Source organism: Bos indicus x Bos taurus, chromosome 1 (assembly GCF_003369695.1).
Source record: "Bos indicus x Bos taurus breed Angus x Brahman F1 hybrid chromosome 1, Bos_hybrid_MaternalHap_v2.0, whole genome shotgun sequence".
Classification (NCBI taxonomy): domain Eukaryota; kingdom Metazoa; phylum Chordata; class Mammalia; order Artiodactyla; family Bovidae; genus Bos; species Bos indicus x Bos taurus.
The window spans coordinates 135,293,141-135,309,313 of NC_040076.1; the positions used below are offsets into that span (position 1 = coordinate 135,293,141).

General features: G+C 41.3%; 1 protein-coding gene across 8 annotated transcripts; it reads right to left on the reverse strand.

Annotated features, from left to right (window-relative positions):
• Nucleotides 1-578: 578 nt before the first annotated feature.
• Nucleotides 579-14,711, reverse strand: CDV3 (CDV3 homolog). Of its 8 annotated transcripts, none has more exons than XM_027545795.1 (5): nucleotides 14,202-14,711; nucleotides 13,433-13,509; nucleotides 4,823-4,968; nucleotides 4,137-4,290; nucleotides 579-2,802 (listed from the first exon to the last, which is right to left on the reverse strand). In XM_027545795.1, exons 1-5 carry the CDS (start codon nucleotides 14,439-14,441, stop codon nucleotides 2,799-2,801), a joined length of 621 nt encoding a protein of 206 aa, XP_027401596.1. In that variant the 5' UTR covers nucleotides 14,442-14,711; the 3' UTR covers nucleotides 579-2,798. The 8 variants fall into 8 exon arrangements, with proteins under 8 accessions (XP_027401596.1, XP_027401570.1, XP_027401578.1 ...); XM_027545769.1 differs by having other exon boundaries at nucleotides 579-2,980; XM_027545777.1 differs by having other exon boundaries at nucleotides 579-2,516; nucleotides 4,137-4,296.
• Between the last annotated feature and the right edge of the window lie 1,462 nt (nucleotides 14,712-16,173).

Genomic DNA, 16,173 nt, shown 5'->3' on the forward strand with positions numbered 1-16,173 from the left:
ATCGAACCCAGTTCTCCAACCCATGTCTCCAACATTGCAGTCAGATTTATTGTCTGAGCCATCAGAGAAACCCAAGAATACTCGAGTGGGTAGCCTATCCCTTCTCCCGGGGAACTTTCCAACCCAGGAATTGAAGCAGGGTCTCCTGCACTGCAGGTAGATCCTTTACCATCTGAGCTACCAGGGAAGCCTGGTAGGGACTATAATTCAGACTAAATTCTGAAATTTCTCATTCGAGAAATTTGTAAGCTTCTCAGAGGATAAGGCCTCAAATCTTTAGTTTACATAGTAGATACAATAGTGTAGATTCCCCTGCCATGGTCCAAGACAACAAAACTTAATAGAGCAATGAAGGCAAGTGTGCATCTCAGTTTTTATCTTTGGAAAAGAATATTCGTCACAGCTTCACAATTTCATTCCAGGTCTGGTTTTTTAACATTAAAAACAAACATTTCTCAAATGGGAAGGTCACTCAGGATGAGATTATCATCCCCCCAAGCAAAGCAGGAATATCATCAATCCTCCTTTTGCAAAGATAGAGGATAAGTTACCAGTTGAGCAAAAACCAGACTCCAAAATCCATATATTTACTTTTTATTGAATTTGTTAATGACACATAGTTTTTGCACTGCCAAACCATGCCTGAGAATTCAAAGAAAGAAATGGTACAATGGACAGCCTCATCCACCCATCATACAGCATATTAAAACTTGATTCATGTGCACTTTGATAATTCCACATCTTTTAAAAAGTTGTAACAACGGTTGGGATTTTTAAGTCTCCTTGCAGGTCTTTAGATTTCTATGCCATTAAATAACTTTTCCCATATATTCATCTCAGTTCCTCAATAACATAACCCCCAAAAAAATTTTGCTGGAAAAAAATGCACTTTTCAGGGGATTTATGTGGCTCAAGGTCCAAGAGATTATTTGTTAAAAGATTTTTGTTTCCCATATGATGTCTTCAGATTAACCAAGAATCCTTTGTTTTTCAATCATCCAACCTCTCCTTGGCTGGCTCAGCTACTCACCCAAGCACATCAGAACATAGGCATCCTGCCTGCCACCTCAAGTAACTCCAACATTATTGCCCAGATACACTTTGCAGGTCCCATCAGGTGATTCTGTTCGCTTCCCAGGAGTGGGATTCCTGCATTGACACTTTTATCAAGACTCAACTCCTAGAGGAAAATGCTCCCACAACAGGATAGTTTTACTCACCCATTTGCTTCACTCTTGCCAGTAGCAAGTCTGCAACTCCTACATTTGGCAAAGGGATTTTATTATAGAGAAACCCAGACTCTGCATCAAGTGGTCACATGCCACTTTGAAATATTTCTACCGAAGATACAAAACTAGGAAATTCAGACTATCTCATTAGACGGAAAGACTTTTCAGTAATCCTGGGTAGCATCCTGGTGTCCCTTTTCAGGACTAAAAATTACTGGATAGTTTAAGCTGTAATTATTAAAAACAGAAGTGCTACATCACCTGTCTTTCGCCCCTGACTCTCCAAATGATCAACTTAAAGACATACCAAAAGGTTGATACCAAAGCTAGGCTGGGACAATCACTGCATCTACAGAATACCTAACACCTTAAATGTTTGGGCACAAGTGCATCTGGAATTCTTGTCAAATGTTTGGGCACAAGTGCATCTGGAATTCTTGTCAAAGATCATGCAAGATCTGTGAAACTTAAGTGTGTTTCAGGTTGAGGTTCTGCTCTTACTGCTTTGAATTTCTAAGGACAGGACAGTGACTCCCTTGGCCTGAGCAGAAACTAAACAGTCTTTCCACCAGTTTACTATACAATTTAGACCTGATTAGAGGAGGCTTTAGCAGCACCTGAAGTAGAGCCCCCTGCATTTACTGCCCTTTACATTAAAGGCCATTTGGTTCCACTCTAGGGATTGGCAAATTCATGAGACATTTCACAATTCCAATGCATACTTCAGGTTACTGAGCTAAGCAATATGCTCTGTAAAAGAACTATTCCAAGTGATAGCAAAAAAAAAAAAAGCCTTAATATGGAACACAGAAAAAGCATTACCCAAATAAAAAAATTACTAAAAGAAATAAGATTCTTCCCTCCTACCCCTTTCCCCACTTGGTGACCAAAGTTTGGATGAATTTAATTTGTGGTTACCTCAGAATACAACTCAAAGTTTTAAATTATAAATCAGAGCCCTACAGATTTTCCAAGCACATCAGTTCTTTTGAGAGCGGCATGTTCTAGTAAGTCTAATCCAGCCACAGTCCACCTCAGAGTATTCCTTATAGATGGGGCACAGGACAGGTTAATTAAGGTCACTTAAATCTTCATCTTTTACAGCAGATCAGAACCCAGATGGCTGACTTTCTGCAGGATTTCTGATAGGAATCCAGTAGAGCTGGTTTCAAGTTTCACATCGATACTTAATAGCTGTAACCTTCTTATCCAGAAGTTGTGATCCACATGAAGTCCACAATGAGTGCAGCAAATCTGAGGTAGTCAACCCTTACGAAGGCTCAGTATCTGAACATAAAAAGATTTTGATATGACCACTGGCTACAGGTTTTGATTTTTTTTTTTTTTGTACTCGCACAGTAATTATGAAAGAACACTGCTGAATTAGTTCGAACATTAATATAACTATGAAACCCCCCCTAAATCCAATACACATAAAGAGCAGTTGTAACACTTAAACTTCCATAGTGCAACATGGTCAGTCATGTATACCAAGTGGTCTGCATCGGCTGTAGATCCAGCAGAGATCAGATGACGGATGGCTGTCCGTGGCGGTTAGCTGTGGTTTAGTTACCTTAGAAGGGTTAGCAAACACCATTCCTTAATTGTACTGTGTGTGGCTGCTTTTCTGATTCTCAAGCACAGCATACTGGTTGTCTAGCTGAAGTTTAAGGGCCTGGTTTTTTGAAAACTCATCCCTACCTCTAGTTTTGTGTCTTACTACTTCAAAGCTCTTCTCCATTTCTTTATCCCTAAGGGAAAAGAAATGTAATCAGTAAATATTTCTTCTTCACTAGGCTGTTCTGAAAATATTCGTTCTTGAATTAAAATAAAAAAGCCACCCCTTGGAAAAATCTTGAGGGAAGGGATAGGAGGGGGAAACTGGCATGTAAAATCCTTATCAAAACCATTTTTAAGGCTTCAATTGAACAGAAAATATAGAATACTGTACTGAAGCACTACGGTCATATTTTCTGTGGTTGCAATTCTACCAAATACTATTAACTGAAATCCTATTCTGGGACCAACTTCAAGACAACTGCAAAGTTAAAAAGCTGTCTAATGACATGGTGAATCCTTCTAAGACTCACTTCTACTCTTAGGAAAAAAAAGACAATACATCTCTTTTTTTATATGTAAGTAAGGGCTTCTCATTCAAGTAAATTTCTACTCATTATTCAAAGACCTCTCTGCACTTCTACTTTATGGGAATGGATCAGATAAAGATGTGTGTGGTGAATCAGTGCCTCGTGTGTAGGACAGAGCAAGTCAGAGGTTTAAATTCAAGTCAGTTGTGCCCTCAAAGAGGCAAAAAGACTAGGATTTAATTTAAAAGCCACCCCCCACAAATTCCATACTATGTCATTTACACTTCTTATTTACGTAAAGAAAAAAATCATGTCCCTATATAAGATGTGGATGTGCCATATGTGGTCATTTAACTCCAGGTAGCATTCATTTTAAGTACTTGCTGAAATAAGATTATTTTTAGTATTAGGTATATAAATGTCAGCATTTTTCATCTATTCACATTAACTGGGAATACAATAAAATATTGCTGATTTCTCTAGTCTATAATATAAGGAACGTTGAAGCAGCAATAATGTACCCAATACTTATTAAGAATTCTAACTAGGTAAGACTTGTCATGGCTACAGAATGACATAACCCAGGGAAAAGAGGAACTTGCAGAAGATGTCTGTCTTTGGTACTCTTTGCCCTCAGCCCTTCCAGGGTTCTTCCTCTCCTCCCCAATTCCTGGGCATATAAGACCTACCTTAATTCTTAATTACCTCTCAGCTGCAGCCTGGGCTTTACTGCAACCCTCAAGGTGGGTTTTCAAATACCAAACACCCCATTTTCTGGCCAAGGCAAAAGGTTTCAAAACAAAATATTGAGCATACTTACTTCCGGCTCTCTACATGCTTGGCAGTGGACTGCAGGGATGGGAACTGCGTATCACTATAGATTTCTGGTGGTCCTTGTGGTGCTTTCCTTGTTGTGGTCAACCTAGCTCCAGGAGGCCTATACACGCCACTAGTCATTGTCGGTTCTGGGGTTTCTGTAACTGACATTTCACAACAGTTTAGAGAAACCACTCAAGTGCCTAGCATTTTAACAAGCTACTCCTGAATTCTTGATCATTTAACAATTATGGAAACAAAACAAAACAAAACAAAAATATTTATTTGCATTAAAGTTCTCTGAACAACAGAAAGAAAGAAAATTATTTGAGATATTCCCCTTCTGAGAACTCATTCTTCAGACTGAGTAAAATGGGAAAAGGAAAAAAAAAGATGGGTAGTCAGCTGTCAAAAACTGAAAAACAAACAAAAAAACCAAAAACCTTAAACATGTCTGGCAAGCTATAGGATCACTATAGGATTATTGTAAGACTTAAGCTGCCTACGGCCTTAACTTCCAAGTTCCTTTATCGAGGATATGAACGTGTTTAGATCAGACACAAATCTCTCTCTCCTAGCAACGGAAAGAAGACCCTACTCACTCACTACAAATATGCACTTAGTTGAAAGCTGACTGCCTATTAAAATTATAGACAACACATCTTTATGAAAATGAAATATTAAGATTACCAACTATTGGAGCAGGAGGTGCTTGTACCGGAGCAGTTTTATTCCAAGGGCCTGAAGACTTTTCTACACCACCACCACCACCTCCACCTTCTTCCCAATTATCACTTGGATCTTCTCTCTTTTCAACTTCATCTTCTTCCTTTTCACTATCGGAAAATAAATACGTGAATTCAATTACAGAAACAAGTTTTTTGTTTGGGTCCTGGGGGACAGGCCTCATGAGGGATACGGAAAAAAATTAAGCACCTGAGCAGTCCAATTTTCAGGTGGAAAATCTGTCAGTCCAAATCCTTAGTTCTATCAATACTGATCTGTGATTCTGGAGAAGGCACTTAACCCTCTTCCAGCCCAAATGCCAAGCTTTTTTTTTTTTTAAAAGGGAAAGGAAGAAATAGGGGATTTCATTTTATGCATTGGGGCCTCAACTTAACTTCAAGTGAACGAATTCATCACTGGAAAAGAGTTCATAAAACCACTGACAGTCTCCATTTCCCTTTTTGCAAACTTCATACACTCAAGAACATCTAGAAATATTTAACATACTGACACATCAACTTATAACAACCTACGTTGATTACTTATAGGAGTCCCTACGGAGGGAGGGAAGAAAGGTCAATCTAACCTGACATGTAGAGAAAAATAATCAAAAGTATAATTACTAGATTTTTTTCTGGAACCCAAGTGTACAAACAGCCATTTATAGTAAGCATATTTTCAGATTAATTCAGATCAAATGAATTGTTTTTAAAAGTTGTCTAATTTCATTTTCTAATCCTTTAGTACATGTAACAAAATACTCTCAAAACTAATTCACATTCCAACAGAGGAAAACAAGTTAGTGTTTAGCATCAGTCTCTACTATCCAGACATAGGGAATACACAGAACTGGTTCCTAATAACAGAGATGTGTCACCCATTTAAAGAAGAGAATAAAAGAACTCAGTCGTTGCTTACTAGTGATTATAAATGCAAAATACATTCTCAGTGGTGACATACCATTCTAAGATTCTATTTAATGCCTCTTTTTAATTTATCTATTCTTGAAGTGTATAATCTCTCCAAGGTATCTTTGATGATGTCCCCTTGTGTTCGATTACTTATTACTGTGTCATGTAAACCTGAATGTGCTAAATTAACAAGTACATATATCTTGTCTTTCTATTCCACTGGCTTGACAGCACAAAGATAACTGCCAAGTCAAACTTCCCTTGCCCCTGCAGATGATGCATCTGGCACAGACACCTTTTCCCTGGATTATTTCCCATGACACTAGTGGTGTTTCCTAGGTATTCAGCTTATCAATCTGTACCATCAATCTAACTATCCTTTCCTCTATTAAAAAAACATACTGTCCTTGGCCTTCCACTCTTTGAGATATTTTCTCTTTTTGATAGCTGATCCATAATGATGGTCATAACAATGTGTACATGACTCCTACCTTGACTGTGACCTTGGGAACATTAGGGCTTCTCTTGGTTTTTGCAAAATGACATCTAAGGGTGTTAGCCTTCTATGTCTATTAAAATAAGTTCTGGCTATATGACAAATTTCTTGAATTGCTAATAGTCTCCTTTAATGACACTGAGACAATGGCACCATGCAACACTGCCCACCAACCAGAGGTAACTGCAGAGTTTAGAGGCCTAGGGTGGCAACAGGAAGGGGAAAGTGGAATGAACTTACCTTCAATCTGCATTTACAACAGCAAGGTTTTATTTAAGACTACGGTTTGAGAGGAAAAAAGGGTAGAGAGTATGGCTAAGCCAGCCTTCAATTTTCCTTGCTGATAACGTAGTAGAATTCCATGCAGTCATTTAAAATAATGTGTTAGGCTTATACTAATATGGAAATAATAATCATTTCATATAAACAAGGTACTAAAACAAAATCTATGTACCTAATATAAATAGAAAGACATCTAGAATGATTGTTTAGCTAAATGTTAAAAAGTGGGTACTAGAATGCATGACTTTATTTTCTTCATGCAGTTAGGAGCAGATTCTAAGGCCAAACTGCCTGTTCAATACATGCAGACTCTGCGATTTACCAGCCAGAAAGAGTAAGTACAACACCTAACTTCTGTATGCCTCAGTCTCCTCATGTGTAAAATGGGGATAACAATCCCATTATGAAGACTGATTGACATAAAGCACTCAGAACAGTGCTTGGCACACAGTAAGTAAGTGCTGTCAGCCCTTGCTATTACATGCTTTTTTAATATTTGAGTTTTCATAAAAGCATCACATTTCTTTAACAGGAAAAAAATATAGCATTTGGAAAAAGCAAAAATGCAACAAGAAAATGTTCTTTTAAATCGGATACCAAGCAGTATGACCTTCTTCCTAAAGCTTTTAAGCAGAATGAATAGTTAAGAGTATGAATGTCATAATTTATCTAGAAGTCTAACAGTGGTACTCAAATGTCAAAACTGTCCCAAAAGAAGTTTTTTTTAAGTTACCCACTTCTGAACCCACACCTATGTAAATTACACTATAATGTAATTTGGGCTATGAATAAAAGCACAGGTGTTATTCACTTAGCTATAATGACTAAGGAGTTAGTAATGTCCTAGCGACCCAATCTATGCCAGATAGGGAGATAAGAGGCCCATAAAGATTTAAGTGACTTCATGACACTTTTACACTCTAATATCCCCCCAAACTATGACAGCTTTCATTTGGTCAATTACATTTTGAAATGGTTTTTCAGCAATGCACTGAATCACAATTGTTCACATATATATAACTTTAAAATAGCTATTTCCTTAAATTATTTTAATATTTGGTGATTAATAATTTAAACTCCAAAATTATCAGCTTGTAATAAACTGAAAGCCAAAAAAAATGTTAACACTGATTATCCCTTGAATATTTCTTTATGCTGCTTTACTTTTCAAATGTTCTAAAACCCAAAAACATTGTTTTCCTAATCTGCAAAAAAAAAAAAAAAGAAAAATTCCAATATAGTATGATAGAATGCTGAAAGTCTTCATCAATTTTTTCTCTCAGAGACAAGTGACAGAAATGAATTTTTTTTAAAAACCCATAAATCCTAAATACCTCCAGAGTATAAACTACACTAGAAAATAAGTGATCTATTTTAATTAGAGGGATTTTATACTGATAACAGGCACAAGACAATTTAGTATTTTGGTTTCATAAGATTCTGAAATATTAGCTAAACTAAACACTGGAAGTTATCTAGTTGAGATACTTCATTCAACAGAGGGAAATAAGGCCCAGAGATGCTAAGAGCCTTGCTGAAATGCTACAGTACCAACAGCAGGACAGAATAATTTAAATATCGTATTACTCTTTCATACATAGGTATTTCAGAAAATGTCAAACCTCCAAATGCCAAAAACAAAAAACATGTTACAAAGAATTATTTCCACAGAAGACAACTAGGCTAGAATTTAACGTTTAACCCAATATATAGCATCTCATCAGCTAAATCTGATGCTTTGAAAACTACAATGCCACTATAAATTCATTATCCCAACTCAAAAGTATACTGTCTTAAATATGCTTTAGTCTATACGGCACTATTGGTGGGGTACGAGGAATGATAATGCTAGAAAAAGGAGTATTTACTTAGTATCTCTATACTATGCCAGGCAGTGTTATAACCACTTTACAAAGCTAAACCTCAAAATAACAAAGATGAGGAGAAGACCCATCATACATATGCTGCTGTTGCTGCTAAGTCGCTTCAGTCGTGTCCGACTGTGTGCGACCCCATAGATGGCAGCCCACCAGGCTCCCCTGTCCCTGGGCTTCTCCAGGCAAGAACACTGGAGTGGGTTGCCATTTCCTTCTCCAATGCATGAAAGTGCAAGTGAAGTCCCTCAGTTGTGTCTGACCCTCAGCGACCGCATGGACTTCAGCCTTCCAGGCTCCTCCGTCCATGGGATTTTCCAAGCAAGAATACTGGAGTGGGGTGATTGTACATATGAGGAAACTTATATTCAGATACTTAAAGGATCTTCCCCAGGGCTACAAGGTAGTAAAGTCAAGTCAGTGGGACTCCAGAGCCCATATTCTTTCAGGCTGCCTCTCACTTCATTTTATTCTCTTTATAGCTCTAAAATATGATACAAAAATTTTCTATATTTTCAGATTTGAGAAGCTCACTTTTCTGAAATAAGACTGATCAGGATCACCCATGTTACAGCAGTATATTTATAAAAAACATAATACTCTTACTACCATATCTCAAGGGACATTACAGAATTTAAGCATCCTATCTCCCCTCTCCCAACACTAAAGCAGCTAACACAAAATCCAGACTTGACTGCACTTTTGCCAGTAATAATGGGCAGCTCCACTGGTTTTATGCAACCACTCCCATGACAGTAAACTGGGGAGACAGAAACCGCCTGACGAGTCATGCCTGGCAGCTTAAAATGTCACTGTACCCATCCAAGGTCTCTTTCTTGGCCCCTTCATGGCAGACCTAAGCGTCTCTCTCCTGGGCTCTATCCACAGCCTCTACAAATCACTGAAACGACCCACAGGGGTTCAGCTGAGCATGAGTAGTTTTTTTTTTTTTTTTGTTAAACAACTCCAAGACCTAACAATCAATGCTCGGAGGTCAAATATTTTCTACAATGAATCCAGATTGGATGCTGAAGTAATTTCCTCTCTTCAAACGACAACTTAACTAGTTCTACCTAATCGGTTTAAGTCTAGCTGTCCAAAGATTTCTAGACAACCACTGGGCTCATGTTAGTGAAACATGACAAACGCTCACCATTTAGTAGCAAGTAGTAAATGAAATCTTTCTCCCTCAAATCCATTTTAAAGATGGGAAAGGCCTGTAGGTCCTATTATCAACCAATAATCTAAGCTTAAGCACCAGGCTCTTTCTTTTATCATCTCAATGGCTTCTCTCTCAGAACCTGTCGGTAAACAATGATGCAATCCTGAATAAGATTTATTAACTTAGACACAAAACTTGACACGTGACCTCCTACTACTCCTGGTACTTAAATCTTGAGCTAGTTGGTAAATGTGAGCTAGAATGTTAACACAGTATGTTTGTCACTGTTGAAAACTTCCCCTCTTTCAACTGCACTTAACTTCAACACAGGTTGAGCATGCAAACTTACTACAATGACTAGTGCTGAGAACTTTTAAGACTGTATGCAGCTAACTAAAGAGAAAGCAAATGTGGCAAAAAATGATTGGTAGATCTCAGCCAAAAGTATAAGGGTACTTATTCTACTATTCTTGCAACTTTTCTGTGGTTTGTAATTTTTCAACACAAAAAGTTAGGAGGTAAAACATTAAGACTACAGACAGAGAATTTCAAGATATTTTAAGTCAATTTCTAAAGTTTCATTTTCTCTTGTCCCATATTGAAAGGCTGCCTCTCTCATGGATAGAAAAGATGACAAATTAAAGGCATATCCACCCCACTCCAATATCTGAGAAGAGAGATATTTCATTTCTCTCTCCTTCCAAGGGCTTCAGCTCAAAAGGTAAGATCAAGACATAGACAACAATCATTCAAGAACTCCAGCAACTGTGAGGATTTTTGTTTGTATGATTATACTATTGCCAACCTGAAATGGCATGTTGTCCTATTAAGTTCATAGTGAAATGACTCACCAGCATGCATGTGTGCTCAGTCACATTCAACTCTTTGTGACCCCATGGATTGTAGCCTGTCAGGCTCTTCAGGCAAGAATACTGGAATGGGTCCTTCTCCAGGGAATCTTCCTGATAGAAACTGACCCAACATCTCCTGTGTTGGCAGGCGGATTCTTAACCACTGAACAATCTGGAAAACCCACTGACTCACCAGCCTAGGGCTTTAGTCATAATGTGTCTCCACGACTCCTTCAAATATTGGAATTATAAAGCAGATGCTTCATGGCTAAACAGCAAAATTCCCAAGAGTAAATCACTCTACCCACTAAATAGAGAAGTTGATTAACATGAACCAAGCGGATACATTATGAACATCTTATTCAAAATCCTCACAACAAATCTGAGCAGTCATCTCAATTCTGCAGATGAGAACATTCACAAGTAAAGTAACTCGCCCCAGGTCACACATAAGCAGCAGGGCTACAATGCAGGCCTAGGTCTGTCTTTCCCTAAGTCCATGTTTTTGCTATATTATCAACTACATCCTATCTGTTCGAGTAACCTACTTTCCATTCTATTGAACCAATGTGTCTTTCCCTGGAGATTTCCACTCCTACTGGAATGGGCTGCCATTTCCTTCTCCAGGTGATCTTCCCCACCCAGGGACTGAATCCGCATCTCCTGCATGGGCAGGAGGATTCTTTACTACTGAGCCATCTGAGAAGCCCCAAATCCAGTCTAAAGTTAAAACTTTCAGTCATTATTATGAAACCTCTGAGAGCTTCTCACTCTCAAGCCTTTCCTGGAAACTTACATTCCCTTCTATTGATTTATGAAGGCAACAGAGATAGACCCCAGACTCCATAATAACTAAGGAGCCACAAAACAGCTTCCTTCAGGAAGAAGGTATGTTTTTCAATGTTAGCAGGTAAGAGAAAGACCTCTGCATGGCCACTAAGTGGCCATGACTAGATGCTAAAAATGTAAAATGCAGTATAAAAGCTGCTCTATTTTGGGTCAAGCAAACCTCAATGTTCACACTAGCTGAGATTTAATTACGCCTCTGGCAAAAGTGAAGAATAAAAGTGTTTTAAGTAATGTTCCACCACTTCAGGAGTAGCTAAAAATGAAAAAAAATAACCCTGAATGGATATGGGATATACAGTCAATGACAAAAATAGATGGTAGTTTAAATATCCTGTATAACAAAATCAACTTCTAGCATTCAATGAACTTGAAACCTCTTCCCTCAGAAAGCGCTGCTCTTGCTCAGTAATCGAGTCTTTGAGAACATACAGTGCATGGGCTGGCAATCAGGAAAGGCAGAGCAAGAGCCTACTCTACCACAGAACACAGGAACCCAACACACAGGCGGTTCCACTACCACAAGTAACTATTAACAACTCCACATCCCTCCTCCCGATTTTTAAAAGCCAAGCCCCAGGAGAAAGAAAATGTATTATTTTCTAAACTATACCTCTTCAAAAACATCTAACACATGAAGGAAGCCAAGAAGTGGTTGGGAATAAACCTCCAGTCTTATCACCTCTACTTCACACCACCAGGAAGGTATTTCAAATGTAGAGAAACTATTCCCTAACTTTCCCACTATCAATCAGGTTTCACTTTGCAACAACGTGAAAGCACCTAGGACATGAATGCCTAGCTGTGATAAGTAAGTATTCAACAAATGTCATAAACATTAGCCCTGCTTTTTTAACAAGTTATTTAACATTATAAACATTACCATCTAGTGAGTCCTTCATTGGAAGGACTGATGCTGAAACTCCAATACCGTGGCCACCTGATGTGAAGAATTGACTCACTGAAAAAGACCCTGATACTGGGAAAGATTAAAGGCAGGAGGAGAAGGGGACAACAGAGGATGTGATGTCTGGATGGCATCACTGACCTGATGGACATGAGTTTGAGCAAGCTCCAGGAGTTGGTGATGGACAGGGAAGCCTGCAGTCCATGGGGTCGCAAAGTCGGACACGACTGAGCGACTGAATTTAACTGAGTGAGGTCAAAGAACAGTATTCTGTTAAGGAAAAGTTATTTCCTCCACTGTGCCAGGTGGTCACGAGTAAATATAAATCACAAACTTCAATCTGGAAGGCAGTGCATCAGGATCACTTCTTTTTTTGGCTACACCGCATGGTATGCAGGACTAGTTCCCCAACCAGTAGAAGAACTTGGGCCCCTAACAGTGACAGCACTGAGGTAATTCCCTAGGATCACTTATTTCTTGAAACTGGGAATAAACAGTTTCTAATATAAGCCAATGGATTTTCTACTTCATGAAACTTTCAAAAACATGACATTTATTTACATGAATCTAAAGTTCATGTGACTACCATAGACTGGATTTGATAAAACATGTTAATTTCAAATCTTCTAAATCAACCAATGTAATTTTCAGGAATTACTGTTTTCTTAAAAAAAAAACAAAAAACAAAAACTTTACGCTTAGACTATGATTCCATTTCTATAAATTTCTAGGGGAAATTAATCTATAGTGTTAGGACAGTGGTTATTTTGGGGGCAAAAACAATGACTACAAGAGGTTAGGAGGGGTGCTTTCTTCTCTACCAGTAATGTTTTCTTTCTTGACTTCCGTGCTGATTACACAAGTTGAATAGGTAAAATCTGTATTTCCCTGTAACTATGCTTCAATTACAACCACCCATGTTATCTTTTGGGACAAAAGCTAAGTTCAACCCACCAATATTAAAAGCAAAAATTTTGAAAGCACAAAATCCATTTTAGCTGTCTCAAAAAGGACTAACCAAGATTTGAAGTAGGCAAGCTCTCACAGGATTTTAGAACTGGCAGCTAATTTGACTGGCATGTAAAAGGGCTGCCATCACAGAGGAGGAACAGACACAATCCATTAGTCGTAATAAGCATACCTAAAGCACAAGAGTACTGTGATGCTGTTTTGGGACAAAAAACCCCCAAACATACAGTATTTATCCTGTGGGTGACATAAACGTTATCTGTAACCAAACCATACCTTATTTGCATTGCTTGAACTCTTAGGCCGCTGTAATCAACCTCTTTTTGCTCAAATTCTTTCCACTCATCTTCCTCCTGTAAAACAAGTACCCGGTAGTCAATTAAAGCTATTTTAAAAACATAACTAAAACAACTACCAGACTATTGAAAAGGGATCAAGTGGCTGGAATCTAAAGTGTGGACTCGTTTTCTGGCCAAGGCCCTTGCTCAATCCCAAGGCCACTAGCTTGAGGACAAACGTGACTAAACTTTGTTACTTCCACCCAGTTCCTTCACGAGACTTGTTACTTTAAAAGCAACCAGGAAACGTCGGATTAAGTCAATAGTAAGCCCACAACTAAACGTCTACCTCAATCTTGTATGAGACTTTTCTTTTACAGGATTCCAGACCAAGTAGAGCCAATTAGATCTGCCACAAATGTGACTGTTAGAAAATTCAGCTCACACTACTGGGCTGAAATCAGAACGCTAAATTACTCAGAGTAGACGTCACCCGATAGATGCACTTCCGACCCGGGCCGAGTCCCCGGGAGGCTGCCGCCGCCTGCCTGCGTGCTGGCCCGAGCCAGGCGACGAGGGTCGGGAGCTGGGCCGCTGTGGTCCGGCGGGGAACGCAAGGCGGCCCGCCGTGGGAAGCCCGCGTCACGTGGCAGCCTCCGCGCCCGTCAGCCCGCCGGCCGGCCCCGGCCGCTTCCCCAGGCAGGCAGGCGGGGGCGGGCACATGGGCGCAAGCGCGCGGCCCGGGCCCTAACTCCCCGGCCCCTCACCTTTGTCACAACCTTGGTGGCGGCCCCAGGGCCAGTGGCCCCCACGCCCGCGGTCCCGCTATCGCCCGGCCGGGTCCCCGCGCCCGCCCCACCGCCCGCCGCGCCCGTGGCTCCGCTGCTCCCGCCAGCGCCTCCCGCCGCGCTCGCTGCGCTCGCCGCCCGGTTGCTCCGCTCCTTCTTCTTCTTTTTATCTCTCTTGGCGAAGAAGTTGTCTAGGCTCCGCTCCTCCGTCTCAGCCATGGCCGCGGCCTCCTTGGCCCGGATGGGTGGGGCCGGCGGCGGGCCAGGCCCGCCGAGGCTCCGAACTCGGGGTCGAGGCCGGCTCGGCGCTCAAGCTCCCGGGCGCGGCGACGCCTCAGTCCCGCGGGGTCGCTGAGGCGTGTGCAGCGGGGCGACCGGCCCCCCCCCGCCTGCTGGCGGACGGTGGTACGGTCCTCCTAGGGGCTCGCGTGCCGCTGCCGCCGCCCGAGCCCGCCCGGGCTGCAGCTGCTGCCGCGATCGCAGTGCAGGATCCCGCCCGCTCCACAGCTGGAGGGAAAAAGGAACGCGCGGGCCAGAGGCTCCGGCGAGAGTGCTGGGTTAGCGGCGGCGCGTGCAGAAGGAAGACGCGAGCACGCAGGCCGGGAGAGGAGGGGATAGGGGGTGGGGAGGGGAGGGAAGGGGAGGAGGGAGGGCGGGCCACCAGAAAAGAGAGGCAGCGCCCGCGCCTGCGTACTTAGCTCCGCCCGCCTCTGTGGGAGCTTGGAGGGGAGGGCGGTGAGAGGAGACGGAGGCGGAGCTGGCAAGGGAGCCAATCAGGTGCCAGGACGAAGTGCTTAGGCGACAATCCCTGCCTCAGACGGGGCGGGGCTGTGGCTTGGGGGCGGGGAGAGGGTGTATGCTAAATAAGTGACGTGTATGATGGCTCTTGCCTCCTGATTGGTCGAGGGTTTAGCCTTGAGGGCGGGCATTTAGAGGGCTTGTTGGTGACTTGGCTAAAGAGGTCCGGTCGAAGGGGTGGGTAGGTCCGTTCTAGGCGCATGCGTAGGGTACACGTGTGTCTGCTAGTCCGCCGCAAACTGTGGCCTTGTAGTGGTTTGAACTTTAGTGAGACTGAGAGGCCCTGTGCTAAGCTAGCTATATAAAGAATGTATCGTCTGCTCCGCTGGCCTCTGTATTTTCACCCTCTGTGGTCTGGCAACTGTTCATTTTATTCGTAGGTGATGATTATTATGAAAATGAGGTGCTTTCGGCTTGAAGTTTAGTTCTTATTTACTAAAAGGTCTACGTAAACCAGTAGGTAGTCAAAAGGAGATTGGTTTTATCTGAATTCTACTTTCTGTGAGATAGCTAGAAATAGTGTCAAGCTAAATCTGACCCTCAAGCGCCTGATCTGTAAAGTGGAGATGTTAGCTCTTGCAAGACACGTGGGGAAAGATTACCTCTTAGCTGCCAGCGCAGTACTTAATACTCATTGTGCGTGCTAAATCGCTTCAGTCGTGTCTGACTCTTTGCGACTGCATGGAATGTAGCTGCCAGGCTCCTCTGTCATTGTAATTCTCCAGGAAAGAATACTGGAGTGGGTTGCCATTTCCTTCTCCAGGGATTGAACCCGTGTCTCTATGTCTCCTGCATTGGCAGGCAGTTTCTGATACACATTAGATGCTATAAATAATTTTACATGTAAATAATACCCCCTACCCTGATGAGATGATGGCTATAATCTATCATTTTTGTCCCTGATAAGAGGAAAGGAATGGCATATATAGAAGAAGGGAGCAAATGTGCCCAGACTGTACGTGGTTGTACCATTTAAGTACCTTCTGGGCGTTGAGAATGAAATGAATCCTCCCATATGAAAAAGGCAGTCTAATAAAAGGTATTAAGCTTTCCACTTCCTTCTAAAGACAGAGAACTGTCACAACCACTGAGGAAATGACTCAGTTATGTTAGTAGCCTTGTAGGGTAGATAGAGCACAGCCAATTCATGGAG